Source organism: Ananas comosus, linkage group 24, assembly GCF_001540865.1.
Source record: "Ananas comosus cultivar F153 linkage group 24, ASM154086v1, whole genome shotgun sequence".
NCBI lineage: Eukaryota > Viridiplantae > Streptophyta > Magnoliopsida > Poales > Bromeliaceae > Ananas > Ananas comosus.
The window spans coordinates 1,001,817-1,027,472 of record NC_033644.1 but is presented as its reverse complement, the minus strand read 5'-3'; the positions used below and the strand labels follow the sequence as shown (position 1 = coordinate 1,027,472).

The window sequence follows — 25,656 nt, the reverse complement described above, 5'->3', positions numbered from 1 at the left end:
TTCTCCTTCAAATTGCACTGTAATTACACCTTTAAATTTAGAACAGAATTTGCATGAAATAGGCATCATTGTTTTTCCCATAATTTTTAGTCTCATTTTCCCTGAAATGTTATGCATAATCATTTCTCCTGGGTTCTTGGTATGCCCGCGAAGAATAGAAGTTGTTCACCTTAAAATGATTCAAATGCTACAGAACCAAAGAACTACACTTTCATCATTCTTTTGAAAGGAGTCTCAGCAGAATTATATTTTAGCAGTTGAGTTTGCCGACAGCTAAGAAAACTTTCATTTATGGTATCTTCCCAAGTTATAGGAGTATCAGTTTTGAACTTCAGTTGAAGGAAGATTAGCAGGTAACCTGGAAAACAAATTCATTCATCTTCATACCGAAATCATTATTGATTGTGTGTTTTAGGTGTTTAGTTGTAACCTGTCGATATCTTATCTAGATACAAAAGAACTCTGCTTCAATATCTTAACCCTGATAGTTCCCACACGGTCTGTTTCCCTCCTCAATCGTAGATGTAATACTTAAATCATTGCCTCATCACCTAATTTCCTCTTGTTGGTCACTCTTATTTTTATTTCTTATTTTTGTGCTTTTTTTGCTGGTGGATTACTCTTTTTGAATGATGCTTCATAAGGTTGTTAATAGTCCGATAAGTAATTTGAGCAACCTCACGAGAAACATGTAAATTTTAACTATTTGTTTATCTCTTCATTTAGAAAGCTACCTATTTCAGTTTCTTCGGCCTTCAACTATCTCTCTCTCTCTCTCTCTCTCTCTCTCTCTCTCTCTCTTAGATATGAGTTTGCTCTCATTTCAAACTTTGATCTTCTAGAATCTGATCAGAATAAAACTTGACTTTCCATGTCCAGATTTTTCTACCAGCAACAGATTCATTTAGATCTTATTTTGATTACGATAGATACCAAAAGATAGATTCACTTTAATTGTGCTGTTCCCATCAAATTAGCTCTGCTATTGTCGACTTCCTTTCCTAGCTCTTCTGTACAAGAAGAAGCTTATTTTACTTCTAAATAGAGTTAAGTAAATTTGTATCTCTAAAGTTGTCCACTTTATAGGAATGTTCACTTCATGAGACTACTCTTTGATTTAAACAGTAATTTTCTAAGCGATTAGAGACTCAAATAGGGATTAAAATGTCGTTCGCCATGATAGCAGCTATGTGCAATGGATTTGTAGAGTGTTTGTTAACGTCCGCAGGAGAGTGCACATTCCTCTATGACATCAGCAACATTGGAATTATTTATCTCCAACATCAAGAAAAGTATTCCTATCAACTGTTCCGATAATTGTGAACACCTCATTGTCCTGCCTCTCTCTATTTCTTCCTTGCTTCTGTCTTCAAATACAAACAAGAATACTCGCTCTCATGTTCCCATATTCCTGGTGGGAGGATGGAGACCCTCCCTACATCTCATGGGACCACAATCACAATCATCATTAGGTCAAAGAACCTAATGGTGTCTATTAAAAGAGATTGTATGATAGGGCACAATTTCTTTTGAGGTCTATGTTTGAACCACAAAACCGTAGACTTCCATAGCATGAACCTAAGAGTCATAAGAGCTACTATCTAGCCCTTGGAAATTTCCTTCCTTGTTAATTAGAAAACCCACCACATGATTATGTTTCATTGATCTAAATCCTTGTAAAGCCTTTCAAGTAAACAAGTTAGAAGCCACTAGAAGTGAACATTTATGTCTTCACGCCTACTAATTATAATTAAGGGAAAAACATACAAGGCCTCTTAGCACTTTCGCAAATAGGTGTCTGAACATTTAATTTTGACAACTAGACCTTCTAAGCTTTATCAAATAGTTTATTAAGCTCTTCTTCTTGAGCGAAGTTACTAATTGGATAGCTGATGTGATCGCATGTCTTGCACAAAATTTTGTACAGCTCCAAAACACCCAAAAAAAAAAAATCTTTTTTTTTCTTTTCTAGTTATGTTAATTAAGCATCAACATTGAAGGAAGAGTGAATCAAATCTTCATTCTTTGTTTTTTAAAGCTGTACAAGATTATATGCAATAAAATGGAAAAAAACGACTGTGTAATTAGTAACTTCGCTTTAGAAGAGAGGCCAATTAAACTATTTGATAAGTTTGGGGTTCTAATTTTCAATTGGGATATTTACCATCCAATCTAGAATATCAAAGGAACAATTGTCTTGAACCAAAACTCACTGAACTCCATTTGTGACCTGACTCTTGTTTTGCTATCCTGTAAGGATACGTTTTAGTGAGGCTTCGTACAATTCGACCTTCCCTGAGGCCTTTATCAAATGACTCGCCAGTTTCCGTGTTACTCTCGGTTTATTCACATATCCTTTTACCGATCAAACTGGTTCCGTATGATACATGTACAGATATGTATGTATGTATGTATGTATGTATGTTTGTATACATGCATCAGTGTTCATATGTTTAGAGGTTTGATACTATCAATTTTCAAAATTAAACCTTGATACTTTCCTTTCAAAGTCATCTCTCTCTCTCTTTCTCTCTCTCTACCTAAACTATCTTATGCTTATGATCTTAAGATATTTGATGTAGACATACTAAGCTGAAGCCAAAAGAGATATCTTCTGATGCTTGTTTCATGATTCTTTGTTTGCATCCACAAGAAATTTAGGAGCTTAAAGCGACTTATCGATCCCATCATTAATATCTTCAAGTGACAAGAGATTAGCTGCTATATATTTTGTGCTTATCCAGTGTCCTTCTAACCATTTGATTTGGTAATTCTTCGTTCTCTCTTTCATGTTCTTGCATATTTTCAGCTGAACTACTAAGACTCAATTGATTCAAGCTTCTATAACCATGTATTAGATTTAGATGCCAAATTATATGCTGCTAATCACCGTAACAACGAAATCGGTCGAGGAAACATCATGAAGCCCTAAATCGGATCGATTGCTGATGCAAGGTGACAGTGTTGTCTGATCAACTGTTTCGGTGAATGTCTCGCTCTACTTGATGAAGAAGATATCAGATCAGATTAGATTAGATCAGATTAGATTAGATTAGATTAGATAAAGGAGGGGTTTGCATTTATGTGTCTAGGGCAACAAATGAGTTGGCTTAGGTTGTGACCACAAAAGCACTTTTTGCTCTCTCTTTCTCCCTTTTTGAGATGCTTTGCCACCAAAATTTTCCTTGTTTGTTTCTCTTTCACCAAAAATCCAATCAATTTTTGTGATATGACTTTTATGGACTGCGAAAAATTTTGAAATTGCACTAAACGAATAAAAAAAAGGCTACTGACAAAATATTTGTAAGTTCTATTGAAAGATACTCGACAGGTACTTTTTCGAAATCAAAACTCAAAATTAAAAATGTATATAAAATTAATATCAAGGACCTTTTCGAAAATCGTTTTGTTCTAAAAATATATGAATTTTACAGCTCACACATTCTTTTTCCTCTTTGTTCTTTTTGTTTCTCCTACTTTGTAATTTTTTTTATTTCCTTTTTTTCTCTCTTCTCCTTTACCTTTGAGACTCCTCACACTCTCACTTTATGTGGTCCTTCCATCATCTCTTTAATGCAATTGGGAAGCTTCTCTCTTCAAAATTATTTATATCTTATTATATGAAAATGTAAGAACAAGTTGATTAAAGTACTCTTATATTTTAATTGTATGGTCATTTCTTTTTCCCTATAATACTGAATAAGATGTGCCGATCGATTTTCATCTCCAATGTTAATAGAGAAATTAGACTTCGTAAAGTCGTAGAGTGTAGTGCTGTCGCGAGCGGATCAATAAGAGAAGTTGTTGAAGCTTTTTCTCCTAAAGTGGAGAGATAGATGACTGTAGCTGAAAGCAGAAGTTAAGTTTCTATGTAACACTAATTTAAAGTTGGGGATAAGGTTTCGACAATTTACAATTGGGCTTGGGCTCGACTTTTGGGCCCAAGGATGACCTCAAGCCCATAAATCTTAACGCGAACCGGCGGTTCAAAATTGATAGTTTACCGAACAATTTACTCTTTATCTCTCTATAATCATCTCTATTTCAAGTGTAATCAATATATATATATATATTTATGTAAATTCACAGTGTGATTCAGACTTGTGGCCTCATTGTTATCCCTTACTTTATATTTTTAGCTCCATTGGAGTCTGAGTGAAATGCAGAGTTGAAGTTGAATGCATTGAAAATATAGGGGAAATGATTGAGATAGAGATGAAATTGTAGGAACTGTTTTCCTTTGTGCTTAAGCTTATTCAAAACTAACAAACACCTGCAAATTGCCAACAATGATTAAAGCCAAACATTTTCCTTCATTACCCAAAGACTAAGACAAGAAGTGAATAAGACTCTGTCTCGGATTGGAGGAAAATTGTGTTATGTGCGGTGACAAAGTACGAGACAAAAAAAGCACTTATGTTTTTTCGTATATGATATTACTCTGACACCTTAGAATTTGGAATAATCCTATATATGAACTATAATAAAGTTAAACCTCTCAACCCGGCTATAGTATTTTGGACAATGACTAGGCTGAAGAGGTTAAGAGAGCTAAGCGTGTTAGGGTTAAAATAGTTTTAGAGTGGATGATCCTGGGAAGCGGAGCGTCACAATCATGTTTCACATATTGCAATTAGTTAATTAGTTACGTTACATTTTTTGCAATCCCACGTGAATACGGAAAAGTATATTCCTATATATTTTTCAAGCCAACACTATTTTGCTTAATATTGTTTAATAATTTTCAATACCAAATGGCCTCCTAAGTCAAAAACCACAAACCCAATAGCCACCTCTCTAATAGCTCCATGTCTTGGAGAAGGAGCAAACCATAACATTGGCTTGCACAAGGGGTCAAGATAATTTCACACCCCCACAAAATATATATACCTCTTTCTCTCTTCTTCTCTCCCACCCCCCTTTAAATATCTTCCATATCTCACCACCTTTCTCTAACATTACACCAAATATTCTTTAGAGAGAGAAAAAGAGAGAGCACAAGTTAAGAAGGGATTGTCCATTAATGGGTTTTGTAAAGTATGGTTTCTTCTTCCTCTTTGGGGCTAGTATGGGGGCTTTCATGGCCCACCATCACCACCACCACCACCATTGCCATGAGAGGAGGGCTTATTATTGCAAGCCCAAGAAGATAGAAGCAGAAGAAGGAGAAGCACCTGCCACTACATAGAAGGAATTATATATATAAGACTAGTTTGTTGTGCCATGAAGTGCTTTTCCTTGTTGGTGTTGTTAGCTGCTGCTGTTGTTGTTTGTGNGAATTGCCACGGCTAGTAGTTAAACCTTCGAGATAGTAGCTTTTATTTAGTCTTCATTTGGCTCGCCGAATGATGGCTATCGTAAGATCATTTTGAGCATTATAACATGGTAATCATGTTTCTTCTCGAATATATATATATATATATATATACATGATCTAAACTATTTAAACTATCTGAAAATCAAATTTCACACATTTTCGATATTATTCTCTTGTCCATCAAGTGAACAGAAAAAATAATTTGAAGGTTGAACATACTATTTCTTTCTAAACATTTAACGATATTCGTAACTTCAAATCACAATTGAAAACTCTCTCTCACTGAATAGAATATTATTAGATAACTTTCTTTGAGATTCAAAGAGGACCTACATTTCTCTTGAGTAAATCAAAGGAATGTATTGTATAAGATGTTCGTACGTTGCTGTAGAGTAGAGAGGTCAACAAGTCGGATTTGGGATGGATTTTCAATAACTCAAACCTGAACCAGACAACCGAACTCAAATCCCGAACCTGAGCCCAAACTGGACAAGCAAACTCAAACCTCGAACCTGACCACGAACCCGAACCCAAACCCGATAGGTTTCGAAAATTCATATCCAAAACTGAACCTTCACAAAACCCAAAACCCAAATCCAAACTTGAATTCGAAAATTCAAACTCGAAGTAATCATTTCTCTTTACCATATTTCAAAATATATTATAAGTTTCTAAAATTCAAATTCAAATTTAGCATCAAATACTCATATATATTTAACCATGTGAAATTTATTCTGGCTCGGATTCAAGTTTGGATTCGGATTCGGATTGAGTACAAACAAAATCTATATCCAAATCAGAGTTTGTCCGGCTTTTATTTTTTATACTTATAGTTGTATCTGATACTATATCTATTTTGTATCAGATAAATCCATTCGGTTCGATTTCAGGTTCAGACAAAATTTCGAAAATCCCTATTATATAGCCTTATTCACTAAGCACTCCGCAACAACGGCTAGTTGGTACCCGACCGTCCCTAGAGCAAGTGGCTAAGGGCTTGGTGGTTGGTACCTGAGACCCAAGTTCGAATCCTAGTTGATTCACATTTCCAGCCAAATTTATTTCTAAATGAAATAAACGAAGCAGGTAGCGTGCTCTACCTATCTCTCAAAAAAAAAAAAAAAACCCGGCTAGTTGGGGATAGCCTAATCCCTAGCAACATATTATTTTTGCCTTTATTCAAAGATTATAATCCTTTCATCTAGAATTTAAAATTTAGTTTGGGATCATTAAATGAAGGCAAATGCAAGGATCAGGAGCTCCTATTGTCTCCAATTCAAAACCCTAAAATACAGAAAACTTCTTTATAAATTTATTTTTTCTTCATGACTTTCAAAATGTCTATACTTTATTTTTTTTAATTTTTTTTTTTGAGAAATAGATAGCACACTACCCGCTTATTTATTTATTTAAAAATAAACTTAGCAAGAAATTTGAATTAACTAGGATTCGAACTTGGGTCTCGAATACCAACCACCAAACCTTTTGCCGCTTACTCTAGAGACGGTCGGTTACTTTCTTAAAATTTTAAAAAAATTTTAAGAGAGGTACAGTGTTAATAGAGAAGCAAAATGACCAAATTAATTTTATTTCTTTTATAAAAAAAATTTATTTTTTAATATATTTCTATTATTTTGAAGAGCATTTTCGTTATTAAGAAATGGACGGAATAGTGATGAAAATCTGACGGAGGAAGACTAAATGTAATAACTTGAAATATTAAGAGAGTAAAATATAAATTTTTAAAAATTAGAAAAAAAAAACAGATATTTATAAAAAAAAAATTCTGTAATTTACCCAGGNTAGGTGCATATACAGTAGAGAGAGGCTAATAGCGAAGCTAGTCATATTAGGACTCGGGAAGGATAAGTTAAAATTCACCAAAAAAAAAAAAAAAAAAAAAAAAAAAAAAAAAAAAAAAACTAGTTGACTCAAAATTTTTTTCTTGTACCAGGAGTTAAGAGCATTCATTATATATAAATAAATGGGTTAATTGCATACAAGTCCCCGCAAACATAATGAATTACAAATATATCTTTGCAAAGTTCAACTTTCATAAGTTATTCTTGAAAAAGTTCTAATGTATTTCGATATGTCCCTCCGGTTAGCATCCGTTAGAGAACTGTTTAATTTTTAACAGTAGATTCGTGAAATGGCATTTTTGTCCTCACAAATATGTCCCTCCAAAACTCCAGCTGATTTATATTTACATAAATGCCCTCACAAATCTCCATCTTTTTCTCTCTTCCTTTTCGGGCTGCAGGAGCGGACAGCGGCGACAGCGGCGGTGGCGCGGAGCTTGTCGAAGTTGCGGCCAACGAGGACAAGACTGAGGCCCACAGCAACAAGGTGGAGGGGGAAGGTGCGGCCGATTCAAAGAAAGAGGAGAAGAAGAAGAAGCAGAAGAGGAAGAGGAAGAAGAGAGGGGTAAAATTGTCAATTTACCTTATTAATTAATCATGGCTAAGTACTTTAACTATGGTTAATTAAATTTCTTTAACAGATTCTAACGGTAGTGACATGTCTAAATACATTGGAACTTTTGTAGGGATAAGTTATGAAAGTTGAATTTCGTAAGGATATATCTCCAATTCATCACGTTTACGGGGATCTGTATGCAATTAACCCTAAATAAATTATAGGGAAAACTTCAAAAACCTCCCTTGTGGTTTCAATTTTTTTCACTTTAGTACTCTGTGGTTTAAAATGTATCAAGTTAGTACCCTGTGGTTTCTCACTTTATCACTTTAGTACCATGTGGTTTAAAGTGTATCAAATTGGTACCCTATGGTTTTGCACTTTATCACTTTAGTACCCTGTGGTTTTAATTTTGTATCAAGTTAGTACCCTGTGATTTTTTAAATCACATGGTACTAAAGTGATAAAGTGTGAAACCACAGGGTACTAAAGTGATAAAGTGCAAAACCACATGGTACTAACTTGATACACTTTAAACCACAGGGTACTAAAGTGATAAAGTGAGAAACCATAGGGTACTAACTTGATAAACTTTAAATCATAGAGTATTAAAATGAAAAAGTGTGAAACCAGGGGGGTTTTGAAGTTTTCCCATTATTATATATAAACAAACAACCACATCTCTTCTTGGACGAGGGTTCAAGTCCCCTTCTCTCTCTCTCTCCACATATGTGTATATAGCGAAAGAGAGAGAGAGAGAGAGAGAGAGAGAGCGCTTCTGCTTGGGGAAGAAGAAGAAGAAGAAGAAGAGGAAGAAGAAGGAGAAGAAGCGGAAGCGGGAATCGGGGAGATGGGGATAATCCGGAGCTGCTTCTCGTTCATGGTGGGGGCGGCGTTCGGGGTCTACGCGGCGCAGAACTACAGCGTCCCCAACCTGAAGAAGCTCGCCCGCACGGGGATGGCCATGGCCAAGCACTACGAGGAGACCCACCGCAAGCCCACCAACACCAACACGGTCAACCACGACGACGACGACAATGCCGGATCCCATCATTAGGGTTTTGGTAATACCATTTTCTTTTCGTTTCGTTGGGGAATTGTGTCGAACACCTTGTGCAATCACTAGGGAGCATTTATTTTTGAGTTGAGCTCATCTTGTGACTCTTTGATCTACTTGATTGGAGTGATTGTTGTAGATTCAATTGGGAATTCTCTTTTTGATCAGGTTTAATTTTTGATTTTGTGAAATTTAATGGTTTTGTTAAAAGTCGTTGAGTTTAACAAATCTTTTTAATTTAAGAGCTCAAATTTGAAAAAATAAAAAAAAAGGATGAAGTGGTCTATAGTTGAGGAGGTCTAAATAGTTTTCTTTTTTCTTTTTGTTTACTAATTTTAAATTGTAATTTATTTCTAGGGATATGGCATTTTGACTTTTTGAGTTTGTTTCCTCTTCTCATTGTTATGATGAATATTTATGATTTCTTTTTTTTTTTTTAAGGGTAAATTACAGTTTAATCCTCAGGTACCGTTTGGTTTGGATATAAACAAGAACTAGCTATTACAGAGATAGGTACAAGTATGGGGATAAGAAAAATAGTGTTTGAATGAAAATTGGGTTGTTCCCGGGGATAAGAACAATTTTAGGTAGTTTTATATAGAAAATGAAGGTGTTGGTGGGGATAACCGAGAACTACTATTCTCGGATAAAAAATTAGCGTTTGGATATAAAAGGGGGATAAGGACCTATTCCTATCCCTATCTCCTAACCAAACGCTGCCTCAAGTATAAGACATGTGATACTTTTCGTCCTGAAATTTTAATATTTAGTATTTTTTTGCTCGAACTTTTTAAATTATTATAATTAAACGCGCACTCCATTTTAGTTGAATAAATACCCGACAAGCCAAACATAAAAATAATGTGACGGTTTTGTAATTGATGCTGCAATAATAATTAAAATATCACATCACTTTTAAATCAGTATTATGTCAATATTTAGTCGGCTAAATTCAATTATGAGATTTAATCACAATAATTTAGATAGTTTGAACTAGCAAATACTATGAATTAAAATTGAAAAAATCAAAAGTATAATTTATCCCCCCTTTTTTTCTGTATGTAAATAAGTTGATATGATTCCTAGAATAACCTGGATTTGATGAATGTAGAACTGTAGTCTCTGTGAATAGATCGGACGGCGGAGGATTGGGAAATCTTTCTCCTGTTGTTATATGAATCAAATGTTTCATTTCATCCGGGAAAAGCCATCTCTTTCTCAACAATGTCTTTGTCATTTGATCCAATAGCGTTCCCTTAGGTAGAAACAGATTCGATAAATACTGATAACTCTCGAATAGAGTATTAGAACGAAAAGATCCATTAGATAATAAACTATTGGTTCTAAGCCATCTGTATCTTTTTCAGGAGCTAGGGAAAATGCATCTCAGATACACCAATTAGTAGGTATGAGAGGATTAATGTCGGATCCCCAAGAACAAATGATTGATTTATCCATTCTAAGCAATTTACACGAGGGACTTTCTTTGATAGAATATATAATTTTCTGCTACGGAGCCCCCAAAGGAGTTGTAGATACTGCTGTACGAACATCAGATGCTGGATATCTAATAGTAATGGAACTTTGTGCAAAGTTTCCTCCTGTGTTATGAGTTACCACCCCTTGATCACTTATAGTACCCCAAACATCCGACTGCATTTTCCAACTGAAATGGAAAATGACTACCGAAATTGCATTGTACATCCAGAATAGATCTAAGAAGACATGATCCTAGGCGGATACTTGCTTCTTCAGTTTGATGCTCTAGTTGAATTTGATAAAAACTTTTCTTCTTTTTTTTTTTTCTGGCATTTCTGACAAAAAAAAGTCGAGACGAAAACATATATAAATAATACACTTTTCTTGTCTCCGTGTGATATGCAATGAGTGATATCAGTTACAAAAACAACCAACCGTCCCAAGCGCAAGTGGCAAAGGGCTTGGTGGTTGGTATACGAGGTCCCGAGTTCGAATCCTAGTTGATTCGCATATTCAGCTAAGTTTATTCATAAATGAAATAAACGAAGCGGATAGTATACTACCTATCTTTCAAAACAAAAAAAAAAAGAAAAAAAAAAGTAAAAAAAAAAAAGATATCAATTACAAAAATAAACAGAATATTTTTATGTTATATTTTCTCGCGGCAAGTAATGCACACTGCCTTGTGTTGTTGTTCTTGTACTTCTATACAAGATGCGAATGTAAATATTGAAATGAATGTTGTTATTTCAATATGAACCATCCTTTTGACTTGGCCACGAAAAATCACTAAAATAAAATTAAGCAAAATAATAACATATTGCAAAATGAATAATCTTCAGTAAGGGTCTCTGTTTGGTTTCTCAAAAAAATACGAAAAAAAACAAATTTCAAGAAAAAAATTTCTATAATAAACCTTTTTTTTCAATTTTTTGTCTATTTGATTCCCAAGAAAAAAAAAAAAAGATTATTTGATAAGCTTTTTTCCAAATTTTATAAAAAAAATAAGTATTTTCATTTTTTTCTAAAACAATCCAAAAAAAACAAAAATACCAATTTTTCATAAAATTTGAAAAAAAAGATTCCAAAATAGTTATTTTTTTAAAACCAAACGGGCAAAAGGCTATAAAAAATGTTTTTCATAAAAAAAAATCATTTCTTGAAAAGTTTTTTTTTCCATACTTTTCCGAGAAAGCCAAACAGCCTCTAAGGGGGGTATTGAGCTCCTCAAATAGGTATTGAAAACTATTTTCCACAAAAATAATAATAATAATAATAATAATAATAATACTTTTCTATGAAATTTGAAAATAACTTCTTTTAAAAAAAATAAAAAAAAAAAACTACTTTTTTTTTAAACCAAACAGCCGGAAAATACTTTTCGAGCCAGAAAACTGCGTGTTGAAATATTTTCCGAGAAACCAAACACCACCTAATAGAAGGTTCAAGAACAATGTAGACCTCCAAAAGCTCATGACAAAATTGTGACTGCAGCTCTCTCCCTACAAACCACAGGGATAGAAAAGAAACCAACACTTTTCTGGGCAGATAAGAGGCATCATGTGTAAAAGCTAGTTTTGGCTCTACAGCTCTCTGTTAGTTCTCAGTTCCTCAGTCGAGGCCACGCCGAAATTATACACCAAAAACCACAATCCAAGGGAAAGAGAGAGGACAGCAACAAAAGAATTTGGCGAGGATAATACGGAGCCTTATTTGTTAAACCTCCAAAAAGGAAACAATAAAAATAAAAATCTCCGACGCGTTTTTTAGGTTTACAGCAACATCGAATGCGGGTTCTCGACGTAGCCTTTGAATGCTTTCAACCACTCCGCGCCGATGGCACCTGAAATATCGTGAAGTCGAAATTATTCGAAATTCTATCGACTAAACTCTAGAAGTTAAATAAGTTACGGAGATAAAAAAAGTAAACAATCCCTATGCATCTAACTCGTACCGTCAATAACACGATGGTCGCAGCTCAGTGTGACCGACATGAAGGAGCCGAACTCGAACTGATCCGGACCGGAACCAGGAATTACCCTTTTCTCGGCTGCTCCACAAAAAGACCCCAGCAAAGAACAGATCAGTACATAAACCAATTTCCTTATGCTTCTGCTTTTGCGTCGCGCATAAGCTAGCTTGAAAAATTTCGGGCCTGTTCTTCTATTAAACTCTCATCTACATTTTCTTGTTGTAACAGAAGCAGAAGATTGAAACTCGAGCTCCTACTTAAGAGCGACCGAAAAGCTTGTTTTAGCTTTCTTCTCATCATAGCGAAAACTCTTAACACATTTGTTTTAGCTTTCTGAAGTAGAGAGATTATTTCAAAAGCCAGGCATTTAGCATGTAATCAAATATCACTGCTTTTTACCATCATCAGATCAAGTCCTTGTTTGAATACACGATGAGATGAGTTCTGAGGATGGAAAGCTATGAAAGAGGATGTAAATAATTCGCTATAAATATGTGCTATAAGATTTCCGGAAATTTACCAGAGCCGATAGCCAAAATGCCCGATTGAGGAGGATTTATGATGGCGCAAAATTGTTTGATTCCAAATGGGCCTCCCAGGTTAGATACAGTAAATGTGCCTCCCTGTGTAATAAACTCATTAATTTGGATATTAAACTATTGATAAATACATGCAAATCAATGCATGGCACTTATCTTGCTACCCACCTCATAATCTTCTGGCTTCAGACTGTTATCCTTGGCTTTCTGGGCCAGCTGTTTCACCTCTTCTGCTATCGTAGAAAGCCCCTTTTTGTCCGCATCCTGGATAAAGGGAAAATAATTCACATAAAAATGCACGACGAGTAAGCGACCTCCGAGATGGAAATAGTATTCAGTAACTACCTTGATAACCGGAACAAATAATCCGTGATCAGTTTGTACAGCGACGTTAATATTTACGTTATAGTACCTGTATTAAAAACCACAGGAAAATGCAAATATAAACATTATAAACTCCCAACTTTTGTCTTGTAAGATCAGTTGCAGATTTAAGAAAAGAAGTAATTCCAAAAACTTCTTACTGGCGGATGAAATCGTTCATCCAGGAACTGTTACACTGGGGAACTTTACGAAGAGCCAATGCAGCAGCCTGCAGGTAAAATTGAAGTAATCCCAATTAGAATAATGGAATTCAGCAACAGAGAGGCACATTTTAATGAGGAGAACATACATGCAAAGTATCTAAAAATCTGAGTTAAAGCCTGTGAAATTCGAGAGAGCACAAAAAGTAAAAGCAGCACCCATAGGCAAGTCCAAAGAAAGTAACCTTTATGACAAGATCGTTGATGGATATCCTTTTCCCACCGGAGGCTTCTTGTAACGAATTTAGCTGTTGTCGCAATCTAAATACAATAAATATTATTAGTGTTCATCACACATTGAATGTCGACTTGCTTTCCAATTTATAGAAAAACAGAGCACTACAATAACTTTAGCACGGAGTGCAGCTATGGGGAAAGTACTTACTCCATAAGTTTGTCAACACGAGTATCAACTGTCAAATAGTAATGCGGAATAGTTTGTTTTGAAAGCAATAGTCGTGAAGCTGTAACCTGTAAAAAGGAAAACCGACATTAATTCGGGATTTCAGCACTTAATATTTCTAACGCTAGGATATCTATGGAGGAAGTATATGTACCTTTCTTATCTGTGAGTTTGAAATATCCACATAATCTAATCCTTGAGGTGCAACTGTTTTCGGCACCTCGGCACCCTTTGCTCTAGATGCTTCATTGCAAAAGTTCACCAGAAAAAGAATAGTTCATAAGGTTAAATTCAAAGGAGGGAAACAACCGCATAAAAGAATTGTTCTTCCTGAGAAAAAGTAATGTACTGCAGAAGAAAGCATACCCAAGTACTCTTCAACATCTGCTTTTACTATACGCCCATCAGGGCCAGTTCCTTTTAAACTCGCAAGAGGTACCTGATTGGATGCAAAAAAGTAGTAAACAAAACATACCCAAAGAAAAAAAGAGATAAAGAAAAAAGAAGAAGAAGAGAATTCGCAGTCAATAATAATGAACGACTCAAGCATATAAAGGCTTACATTATTGTCTTCCGCCAACTTTCTTGCCAGAGGGCTTGCGAAAATACGATCTTCTCCACGGGAAACATCTTCAGTCTTTGCTGCTGTTGTCTCAGGAGCTTTCGCAGGCTCTGGCTCCTCTTCTGGTTCTTTAGGTTCAGCTGTAGATTTTTCTTCGGGAGGGGGAGAAGATTTTGAAACTGTGTAATCTTTAAACTTTGCAATATCCTCCTCTTCTTCAACGATTATGGCAATAATCTAATTAAAACATAACGCTTCATGAAGATCAGATTATAAACTCACAGAAAGAAGTTAGCGCAAACGAGTATGTTTTGAGTCATAGAATAAGAGTACCTCTCCAACTTTGATATTTTTAGCCCCATCTCCATGTATTATTTTAGCAATATAACCTTCCTCCATGCATTCCATTTCAACAGTGGCTTTATCCTGACAATAGCACAGCTTTCTTAAGTTCTTGAAGCAAAGATCAATAAAAAGTGCAACGATTAATAACTAGTAATTTAAAAATAGACATAATGAAATAATCTAAGTCTACTGTAATGCTAGCTGGTAGTAGTATAACTAAGAATTAGTTAGGTTTATGCACAAAGAACTCGATAACCTACAGTTTCTACTTCACAAAGAACTTCACCAGTAGAAACTTTATCGCCTTCCTTCTTGAGCCACCTTGCGATGTTCCCCTTCAGACAGTGCAAACAAGAACCACTTCATTCATCAGAAATACTAGAAGAACACAGCATCAACATTTGTTTTTACTATGTGGTACCTCAGTCATGGTAGGAGAAAGTGACGGCATCCCAATTTCTTGATGCGGCGGTAGATCTAAAACATGCATCAGGAAAGATGCTAAGGAAACTAAATTGCTATACCAAGTGAATCACATAGTTCTACCTAGAACAATTGTTTAAAACAAGTAACATAAAAAGGAAAAAAAAAAACAAATAAAATGTGAAGTGCATGTCCAAAATCTACAGTACAAGTCCCAGCTATTCTTGAGAAGACCAAGAATAAGCACACTAATAATCAGAAGAATCAAAAGTAGGCAAGTAGACATATTGTAAAGATATCTCGTGACAATCACAATCTGAATAGTACATTTAGTGTTTGAACAGATAAATCCATATAACATCTTTTCTTTGGGCCTAAACTTTGCCATTATTAAAACAACTTAAGATAATCATTTCAACATCATATACTATGTGTTTCTTTATCATTTTTAATATGCTGGCAAGCAAAGAGATCTGAAGGACTGAAACAAAAGATGAGTGGAAAAAAGAAAGCGAATAGGTGTTGGTACCAAACTTGGTTTAGTTTAGCTTATTTAACATCTTTGTATGATATTCAGGTCCATTGACAACAAGAGACAACTATAGAGTTCATTGGAACATCCCACTTTTGAGCTGCTAATCCATAATTGTCGGGAAATGACTTGATTGATAATCTAGTTTTAACTCGACCAATAGACAAAATTGACCAGAAGAACATCATGTTGACAATCTTATTGTAATTTAATACACTTTTAAACTCAGGAAACTCGGTATGCAAGATGGAGGAAGAAGAGAGACATAAACAATATAAAAATAATAAAAGTACCTGAGCTACTAGAAAAGCACCTCTTTGGAGCTATCTGCACGCTGAGCCAAATTGAAACGATGTAAATCCTGGTGATCTAACCAAAAGGCAATAATTATTTCAAATATATACGCACCATGACAAAGAATTATTGAAGAGGGCGCCGGCCGATGAACCGCCAATATGAGTTACTTTCCTGTAAAGGTTCATGTTTGCCACCGGAAAAGGTGCCTGAATGATAGGAAAAATATTCTTGTAAAAAATCAGCCCAAGATATGGAACACAAGCACAAGGGGACAATAATGGCAACTACAATAACCTTGAAGAGATCAAAATCCTTTACAGAGCTTCTCTTCGTGCTTGAGTATGCATCTCTATTTCCCAGCTGTTCAAGTTGACGACACCTTGACAGATCTTGAGAGGGGAGGGAGGAAAAAGAATTGCTTAAACAATAAACAATTGCATCCTTGAACTACATCCAACACTAGATACAACCATCCTAAAGGTTGATCATTCAATCAAGCATCATTACCATATGTTAAAGATCTAAACTATAACAATTTATATATCTAAAGATTGAGAATCTAGGGTTACATGAAAATATTTAGTTCATCTTTTTTCTTATTATTTTTATAACAGAAATCTGGATTGGGGGGTTGAGACGGACCGCTACCTGTGCATTATACTGGCAGAATGTCCAAGAAAACTTAGTATTTATTGCAGCATTATGCAGATGTAAAATTAATGAGCACTGAGCACATAGAAAAGTACCTACTCCCTCAGTATCCAAATTAAAAAGTGAAATCAGTTGATATTTTAGAAGGACAAATGCATACCATCTCCTTTTCCAACAAGCGCGCCAGCACCTCTGGAGTGATGACGGGTAAAAACAGCAGGCTTATGTTGTAGCACATTGTGAGCATTTCTCAGCTGCACAATCAGGAATATCGCGTCGCATAAATAAACCAATGGTAAGAATACTGGACTACTTCGTTAACAAACATGAAACTCAGTGATTTCCATGGCATGAGATAACAAGGTAATATCCATCACATAAAGCCGAAGCACGAAAAGGAACATTTAAACTGTCACGGGAGAATACGAAGAAACAGGGTTCCAATAACTATATGCATCATCCAATTGTCTTCTCAACTAAGTCCGAGAAGGAACAAAAATTATTGGAAATTGAGGCCTTTTGTTTGCTCCCCAGAATTGAAATGAATCCACGGTAAATTCTACGCGATAAACTAAAACTTTTTACATAGTAGCATTGAAACAGGCGTGTGATGACGGGTATCTGATATCCACAAACAAAACATAAGATAATGGAATATGTATTTTATGCAGTAAACAATCAAAGTATAATTCAAAAAATAGCATTTTTCCGTAGAATTACAAACAGAAAAAACAAAAGGAGAAATATTATACGGCATTAAACTAATAGCTAATCATTTCAAGTTTCGGATTAGCCACTAAACAAAATGCAAGATCAGAGGATATGCATTACGCGCAACCCATTTACAGTTCGAGTAAAATTAGAAAACCAAAATTGGGCTCTTAACATTACTGCAACTATAAATAAATTACATTAACAACTACTATCTCCGTATCATCAAATAACGCAATAAATAAGAAAATTAATCCCGTTGAACGGGAAGCGTGTATAAATTTGGGATCGGAATCGGACCTTGCTGGAGTGGCGAAGAAGTAGGGTTGCACGAGCCATGATTCGGTCGGATCGGGCCAGATTCGGATCTAATTCTAGCAAAGAACACAGAGAAAACCAATCACGCCGCCGAATAACAACGCATCCACGGATCAAATCAATGGCGATCGAGCGATCGATCGATCGAGAGAGGGAGAGAGAGAGAGATGGAACCCTAGTTAGTGCGGCGAAGGGGACGGGGATAAGATTGGAATTACGGGAAATGATAGGAACAAGAAAGAGAGAGAGAGAGAGAGAGAGAGAGAGAGGAGAGAGAAAAAGAGAACAGACTCGAGAGAGAGAGGACCGAAGAAATTATCCCTGCACCCGGTGCATCCGTACACAAATACACCGCACTTTTTTATTTTTAGAAAAACTTCAAATACCATCCTGCGATTTCACGGTTTCCAATTTTACTACCCTATAGTTAAAAATATATCGCTTTCCTATCGTGTAGTTTTATTTTTCTCTTTTTTTTTATTCTCTTTGTTAATTTTTTTATTAAATCAGTGGCAAAGTTAAAATCACAAGGTGCTAAGGTGAATATTTGATAAATCATACGTGGAGTATCTGAAGTTTTTTATATATGATTTAACGAAAAGTTAACGGAGGTGCTGACGAAAATAGAAAAATAAAACTACATAGTAATAATATAAGATACTTTAAATTACAAGATACAATAATAAGAAAGCGCTTTACCCTTTATTTATTTGATAAAAATGTATAAAACTTACCACGCTTATCACAATTTTGGACTTAAGTACCTAATCTTTAAAAATTTCGATTTTACTATCTAATCCTTCAATTTATTTGATTTGAACTAATTAATAATTTTTTCCACTCCGAATTTGAATGCATCATATATATCTTTACGAGAGTAGTTAGTATATTTTATGTAATTTACGTAATTATAATATTTATTAAAAAATAATGAGCTTAAATTTTGTATTCGAAATGCCATCAAGTTATTTAAATCAAATAAATTAAAAGATTCGGCACTAAATTTAAAATTTTGAAAGATTGGATAGTCGAATCAAAATGGTCTATAATTCAAGTAAATTTTATACAATTTTACCTTTTGTTTATTTTGTAGAAAGGGGTGGTTTATAAAATTTTAAAAGTTTCTACGACCACCTGCAATAATCAAAAGTTCAAATGATAAAATTTATTCGTCCTATAAATATTTAATAGTTATCAAATATATTCCTTCGGAGTTGTATATTTAGTTAGTTATATTCTCGGTCGTATCAGCGACACATTAGTATCTAATCAACTAAATGAAATTGTGATTTGCGCAAAAAATTGCTACAAATTAAAATTTGAGGACCAAAATTTCGACCGCGTTAGAGTTTGAGGACACAGGTGTGATTTAGTCAAAGGGAGTTTAGGGGCTTCGGTCTATGGACCGCGGTCCATGCAATAATTTTCCGGTTTGGGTCACATTTGCTGGTCCAACAAGGCGCTGGCACGTGGAAGGCGGCCACGTTGAAGTTTCTTTTCCACGTTTTATTTTATTTTATTTTTTCTTTTCATACTATTATTATAATAATCTAAGAAATTGCCACTCAACAATGTTTATTACAAGGCTCCTATACTTTCGAAAGTATGAAGGTCTCCGTGCTTATAAATTGTTTTTGATGATGGGACGACTAATTCGGTAATCGATTTCGTTAGACATGATCTACGCTATTGGAATTATTTAGAAATCAAATTTCATAATTTTTTAACTTCGTTTGTCTAGTGAACGAGTAACCTCAAAATGAACGGCTGAAAATAAAAATTTCATAAAAAATAGCGATAAAGGACTCAAATTTCAAATCAGAAGTATTGTTCTTGCTCTTAATGTTAAGTAGAATTTTCTATTAAAGTTTCATGTAATTTGGATACTTCTACACTGTTGAACTTAAAAACGTGCCACATCGGCCGTTAAAATAGTCATTTTTGAGACCCTTTGATCGCTTGGTAAATAAAGTCGAAAAATTATAAAATTTAGTTTCTAGATAGTTCCGATAGCATAGATTATACCTAATGGAGCCGATCGTCGAATCGGATGTCCTATCATCGAAAATAACTTACAAGCACGGAAGCCTCCGTACTTTCAAAAGCACGGGAGACCTACTCACAACTTAACCATCTATTTGCTCTTAATCCATTTGAGAGCACAAAGTGAAATGATTCGAGTGGTGCATCATCATTTCTTTGGGCCCATTTGGTTGCAAAATTATTAGGAATAAAACGACGTCTGAGAATCTTATTCCTATTCAGCTTATTACATAAAAATGTGGCATTTCGGTGTTTGGTTCACACGGTCATATTATTTAGTTTATTTAAGATTACGAAAAATATAAAATGAGTTTATGTTTTTAATTAACTTTAAATAATACTATCAAAAATTTCAATTAATTTATTCTCTTTTTTAAATAAAGGGAGAGAGAACATAGGATAGAGAGAAAGAGTATAATTAAAGAAATAAAAAGAAAAATAGAGTCCAGGTTAGAGAGAATAGTTGAGATTTTAGAAAAAAGAGGGGGAGAAATAGCTTAAATTAGAAAGAAAAAGATAAATTTAGAGAGAAATATGAGATTAGGGTGTAAAGAAAAATAATACCAACTAGTCGGTGGATAGAAAAAAAGAAAGATATTAGAAATATTATGATTATCTCAATCCATTAATATAAGGATATCTATCCTCCCTAAAAAAAATAAAATTAGTATTTTGGAATGAATCTCATTCTCAAATAAATTCAATATTACAAACTAAATTACTTAGTGCGTTTAGCCAAATACCGTCATTTTTTTTTTATTTCTATTAGATTATTATGAATCTTAAAAGAATAGCGCGAACCAAATGCACCCTTAAAGTTAAATAAGGTCGTGATATTCGAACTCCTCGCACGCACATTAATTTAACTCAAAATTATTGAATTAAATCCCCATCTCCTATTAATTCCATGCACGTTTAGATCAACCAAACGATTTTTTGGATAAATTCTCAAACTCTTTATCAATGAACATTATCTATAAATTACTTAAAAACTATATAAAAAAGGGATATTTCATTATTAATGAATATTAATTATCAATCAAAATATCATCTATGAATATTAAAATCAATTTAATTTTAATTAAAAAAAAAGAAAAACTACTACTACTACTACGTCTACGTAGTACGGATACTCTATATGGTCTCTATGAACTTGTAGTATTCATGCCTCCACCTACACTCCCTACTACAAAACCTCCTCTCCCTCTCCTCCCCCTCCCACCACCACTCACCACCTCCCTTCTCCGCCGCCGCCGCGGCCGCGCCGCACCGTCGGTCCGCGCACGGCCCCTCCTCGCTGCTCCGCTTCAGCGGCCGCCGCCGCCACCGCTTCCACGTGATCGCCCGCACGCCGGACGCCGCCTCCCTCCGCCACTTCCCGACCGCCGCCGCGCCACCGACGTCGGCGACGCTTTCGAGCTGCTCAATGCCCAGGCGGCGCGTGCTCGGGCGGCGGAAGAGGAGCATGCCGGCGGCGTAGGCCGCCGCGCGGTGGCCCCCGGCCGCGGCCTCCCGGAGGTGGCGCAGCCCCTCGGCTCTCCTCCTCTTGTTGTAGAATTCGTCCTACAGAAAAAAAAAAAAAAAAAAATCAATTATGCTAGAAACTTGACATGATTTTAATTTAGAATTTTTAATTTCAAATCATGTTAAATAATATGAAACAATAATTAAAAATATAATAATAAAAAAAAAAAGTGGAAAACGACTTTTACATGTATGTATACNAAAAAAAAAAAAAAAAAAAATCAATTATGCTAGAAACTTGACATGATTTTAATTTAGAATTTTTAATTTCAAATCATGTTAAATAATATGAAACAATAATTAAAAATATAATAATAAAAAAAAAAAGTGGAAAACGACTTTTACATGTATGTATACAACATAATATATATATATATATCTAAGATCCTATTGTATATAGATAGCATAATGCTATATATATATATATATATATATATATATATATAGAGAGAGAGAGAGTTCGGCTACTATGCTATCGGTAGCACGGAGCGCTCTGTGCTACCAAGTTATTTTCGATGATGCGGCTTTCAAATCGACGATCGGCTCCGTTAGACTTGATCTACACTATTAAAAGTATTTGAAAACTAAATTTCAAATTTTTTCGACATCATTTGACTAGTGATCGAAAGATCTCAAAATTGACAATTTTAATGGCCGATGTAGTGTGTTTGTGAGTTTAACGGTGTAAAACAATCCAAATGCGATGAAAATTTTATAGAAAATTCTTTTCACTATTTAGAGTAAGATCAGTGTATCTGATCTTGAATTAAATCTTTTATCATTATTTTTTTATGAGATTTTTATTTTCAGCCGTTCAATTTTAGACTACCTGTTTGACTGGTAAATAATATCGAAAAATTATGAAATTTAGTTTCTAAATACTTTCAATAGTGTAGATCAAGTCTAACGGAGCCGATCGTCGATTTGGAAGCCGCATCGTCGAAAACAACTTGGTTGTATGGAGCGCTCCGTGCTACCGATAATATAGTAGCCTAGTTCTACACACGCGCGCACACACACACACACACACACATAGATCTTCTGCATTGTTTTAGTTACATATATAGTAATTATAATTATAATAGCTGTTAAAAAAAACTAACGAAGAATGTCTCATCAATGTGTAAAACGTTGTAAAATTTATATGTACTACGACACAAAATTGTATAGGTGAAACCAAATAAGTACCTTCCTACCCAACTAAGGGGGCCTTTGGTTCAACATAAAACGAATCGAAAAATTATTTTTGATATAAAATATACTTTTCCACTTGTTTGATTCCACGTAAAAATATTTTTTTTCTAAAAGTATTTTTACGGATTTCAAAAAAAAATTAAACTTTTCAATTTTAACTATTTTTCGGCGAAAAATAAAAACTCAAACTACATAAAATTTTTTTCATTCACTCTTTTTTAACCGAACCAAACAAATATTGATTTTTTTCTCTTCAACCAAACAAATATTGATGAAAATTTAATTTTTTCTATAAACTAAACACTACAAAATGTAAAAAAAAAAAAATCAAAAATCAAAAATCAAAAATTTTTTCATAAAAATTTATTTTTTACGATTTTACGTTGCATAAGAAGAAGCTAATCTAATAATTATAATAAGCTATATATCCAAATTTGACCCTGAAATATAAAGAGGCAAAGTTAAAATTTGCTTCTCTAAAATTGGCTCAACAACTTAGTATCTTGCGTGAACATTTTGGTTTGGGTACTACACTTAGGAATAACGTCTCAAACTCTCTCTTTGAAAAGTACAAGTTCAATGATTGTATTAATATTACCTTTTCCTGAATCGAATAAAGTTTAATTAAACAATAATTCGCAAAAAACGTTTTAGGGAGAAATTCTCATGCAATTGCAATACTTTGTGCGAATATGAATTTCACATATATTACCAGTCCGAGAACGAAGCAAGCTTCGAGGTTTCCGCTCTTCGCGCAGCTCCGAATCAAGTCGAGAAATTTTTCCCGATCCCACCAGCTGAGCATTCCTTCCCTCTCCACCGCCATTCGCCGTCCGACCTCCCGCGACTTCGACATCTCGTACAACACCTTGCACCTGAAAACATACGCACAAACACGTACACACCATTGGTATATATATATATCTACATATGTACGTACATTCATGCATGCATGCATGCGTACGTGCGTGCGTGGAACGTCGGATATAGGTCTCTGGTTAAAGTCATGTACGTACACACGCACGCAGAATAAAGGAAAATAGAATAGAAATTGAAATTGAAATTGAAATCGAAATCGAACTTACGATCTTCGCAGGTTGGTGAGGTCGCGGAGCGGGGTCGGAGAGTCGGAGGCGACTCTCGCGAGGACCTCCTCGATGAGGTCTCGTGGGAACGCCGCGACGATGCTGTTCCTCGGCATCTTAGAGAGAGAGAGAGGTCTAGAGAGAGAGAGAGGGAGGGAGAGGTGAGAGGTGATCCTTGTTTGTAGAGGGGAGTTGAAGAGCAAAAAACGTATAAGAAGAGGGGTTAAAATTATTTGCATACATCGGATGTGTTATATATATATATATATGCATATGTATGTATGTAATAAAATGAGGGGAATTGGGAATAGTATTTGTTCTCGGAATAGGAATGGGAGAATAAGAGTTTATGACGTGTGGAATTAGGATACCGTTATATATCTAATTGGATAAAATTTATAATAATTATATAATAACGTCGGAATATGATTATTAGTTTTTTAAAAAATAATAGAGTATGTATATATATTATATATTATTATTATATATATTATTAGGGGTGAAATAAGGTCGGATATTAATCTAAAAATTTTTGGATATAGATTAAGATTTTACTACTCGACTCATATTCGGATTCGGATAGCAAATATTTTGGAGTCCGATTCAAATTCGTAGTTTTTTTTTAGGTTAAGAGTATGTTTGGATCCTCGTAAAATCACTTCCGAAAATATTTTTTATTTAAAAAATAATTTTCTGTTATTTAATTGATTTTTCTTAAAAAAAAATTTCTCCGAAAAAATATTTAAGATTCTCAAAAAACTATATGAAAAACGGCTCCTGGGGGAATGTTTAACACGCGGTCCACGAGGTGAAATTCACCACGTGGACCGCGTGAGAGAGAGTCCACGAGGGACCTCGTGGACCTCGTGGACTTCGTGGATTCTCTCTCTCCCACATTCATTACATATAAAATAATAATAATATTATTATTATTATTATTATTTTATTTTTACATAAAGATGTTATTATATAATATTATATTTATAAATATATAGTAATTTATTTTATAGTATTAAATATACACTATTATGGATTATATTATATACATATTGTATAATATATTTTAAATATACTTATTTATAAAAATAAACTATAATATTAATATATATNTGGGGATAACCGCGGGCTGACCATCGCTTTCAGCGGGACGGCCTTGGGCAGTGCCAGACCGAACGTCTCGTCCATGTTGATGAGCTCCTCCCCGTCCGGCAGCCGCCAGTCGAAGGCGTGCAGCAGCGTGCCGAGGAAGTAGTGCACGAACACCATGCCTGCCAGCTTCCCCGCGCAGATCCGCCGCCCGGCCCCGAAAGGTATCAGCTCAAAGTAGTTGCCCAGCGGGTCGATCTTCGCCGCATCGCCATGCAGGAACCTCTCGGGCCTGAACTCCAGCGGGTCGGGCCAGACGCTGGCGTCGCGCCCGATGGCCCAGATGTTGACCAGCAGCCGGCTGTTTTTAGGGATGCGGAAGCCGGCGACCTCGCAGTCTTCGAATGTGAAGTGCGGGAGGCCGAGCGGGGTCGACGGGTGCAGCCGGAGGGCTTCCTTGCACACCGCCTGCAGGTAGGGCAGGTTCGGTATGTCCGACTCTTCCAGCCGGCGGTCGCGCCCGACCACTCGGTCCAGCTCCGACTGCGCGCGGCCCAGGATCGCCGGAGCCTTCAGCATTTCTGCCAGCGCCCACTCGATGATGATCGACGATGTGTCTGTGCCCGCAGTGAATAAATCCTGTGACGGACGTATATACATGCAGACGGTTGACTAGTATTCAAAATTTTTAAATTTATATGGAAACTACTGGTATACCGCGTAAGATCCTAGAAAAAAGTAGGGATATTTGAGGGAATTTTTATTTAATATTAATCAAGAGTATTTTGGATCTCTAGAAGAAGAAAATAAGATGTTAGATATTATCCTAAAAAAAGAACGAAAATGCTTTGCTTATAAACAAATTTTACAACGGTGTACAAATTATACAACTCAATGAATGAATTTTCACTTTGAAATTATAAGTTATGCTTAATTACCTCCTGATTATTTGCACTTATGCGCTTCTTCATTAATTAAATATGGCCATATATGCTAGTTGTAAGTATAGCATAACTAAACAAAAGACTACGTGATTTTTTGGTTAAAAAATGTAGGTTTAATTACACTATACTACGCTGCACCTTATAGATTTTTACTTCCTACATTGTACTAATT

The 25,656-nt window shown here is 35.2% G+C and overlaps 4 protein-coding genes across 4 annotated transcripts; 1 reads left to right on the top strand and 3 right to left on the bottom strand.

Moving 5' to 3' along the window:
* Positions 8,475–10,385, top strand: LOC109728614. The gene is made up of 2 exons (XM_020259074.1): positions 8,475–8,799; positions 10,160–10,385. Exon 1 carries the CDS (start codon positions 8,586–8,588, stop codon positions 8,790–8,792), a length of 207 nt encoding a protein of 68 aa, XP_020114663.1. The 5' UTR covers positions 8,475–8,585; the 3' UTR covers positions 8,793–8,799; positions 10,160–10,385.
* LOC109728788 (dihydrolipoyllysine-residue acetyltransferase component 3 of pyruvate dehydrogenase complex, mitochondrial-like) lies at positions 11,761–17,859 on the bottom strand. Its single transcript, XM_020259317.1, has 19 exons — positions 17,591–17,859; positions 16,740–16,833; positions 16,223–16,317; positions 16,040–16,134; positions 15,925–15,965; positions 15,098–15,153; positions 14,937–15,011; positions 14,665–14,757; positions 14,332–14,568; positions 14,136–14,208; positions 13,924–14,012; positions 13,752–13,837; positions 13,552–13,627; positions 13,307–13,374; positions 13,128–13,194; positions 12,951–13,046; positions 12,764–12,866; positions 12,226–12,321; positions 11,761–12,114 (listed from the first exon to the last, which is right to left on the bottom strand). Exons 1-19 carry the CDS (start codon positions 17,627–17,629, stop codon positions 12,044–12,046), a joined length of 1,650 nt encoding a protein of 549 aa, XP_020114906.1. The 5' UTR covers positions 17,630–17,859; the 3' UTR covers positions 11,761–12,043.
* Positions 20,735–23,721, bottom strand: LOC109728806. Its single transcript, XM_020259336.1, has 3 exons — positions 23,455–23,721; positions 23,082–23,244; positions 20,735–21,214 (listed from the first exon to the last, which is right to left on the bottom strand). Exons 1-3 carry the CDS (start codon positions 23,691–23,693, stop codon positions 20,786–20,788), a joined length of 831 nt encoding a protein of 276 aa, XP_020114925.1. The 5' UTR covers positions 23,694–23,721; the 3' UTR covers positions 20,735–20,785.
* LOC109728498 (flavonoid 3',5'-hydroxylase-like) lies at positions 24,553–25,654 on the bottom strand. The gene has a single exon (XM_020258909.1). It carries the CDS (start codon positions 25,198–25,200, stop codon positions 24,553–24,555), a length of 648 nt encoding a protein of 215 aa, XP_020114498.1. The 5' UTR covers positions 25,201–25,654.

What these genes read in the sequence shown, in the direction of transcription:
- LOC109728614 (XM_020259074.1), top strand. Translation starts at nt 8,586, where the DNA reads ATGGGGATAATCCGGAGCTGCTTCTCGTTCATGGTGGGGGCGGCGTTC.
- LOC109728788 (XM_020259317.1), bottom strand. Translation starts at nt 17,629, where the DNA reads ATGGCTCGTGCAACCCTACTTCTTCGCCACTCCAGCAAG. An exon ending in CGTGTTGACAAACTTATGGA is followed by an intron (nt 13,628 to 13,751) that starts GTAAGTACTTTC and finishes TATTGTATTTAG; the next exon opens with ATTGCGACAACAGCTAAATT. An exon ending in CATTTTGGCTATCGGCTCTG is followed by an intron (nt 12,322 to 12,763) that starts GTAAATTTCCGG and finishes TTTGTGGAGCAG; the next exon opens with CCGAGAAAAGGGTAATTCCT.
- LOC109728806 (XM_020259336.1), bottom strand. Translation starts at nt 23,693, where the DNA reads ATGCAAATAATTTTAACCCCTCTTCTTATACGTTTTTTGCTCTTCAAC. An exon ending in CTCACCAACCTGCGAAGATC is followed by an intron (nt 23,245 to 23,454) that starts GTAAGTTCGATT and finishes GTATGTTTTCAG; the next exon opens with GTGCAAGGTGTTGTACGAGA. An exon ending in CTTGCTTCGTTCTCGGACTG is followed by an intron (nt 21,215 to 23,081) that starts GTAATATATGTG and finishes TTTTTTCTGTAG; the next exon opens with GACGAATTCTACAACAAGAG.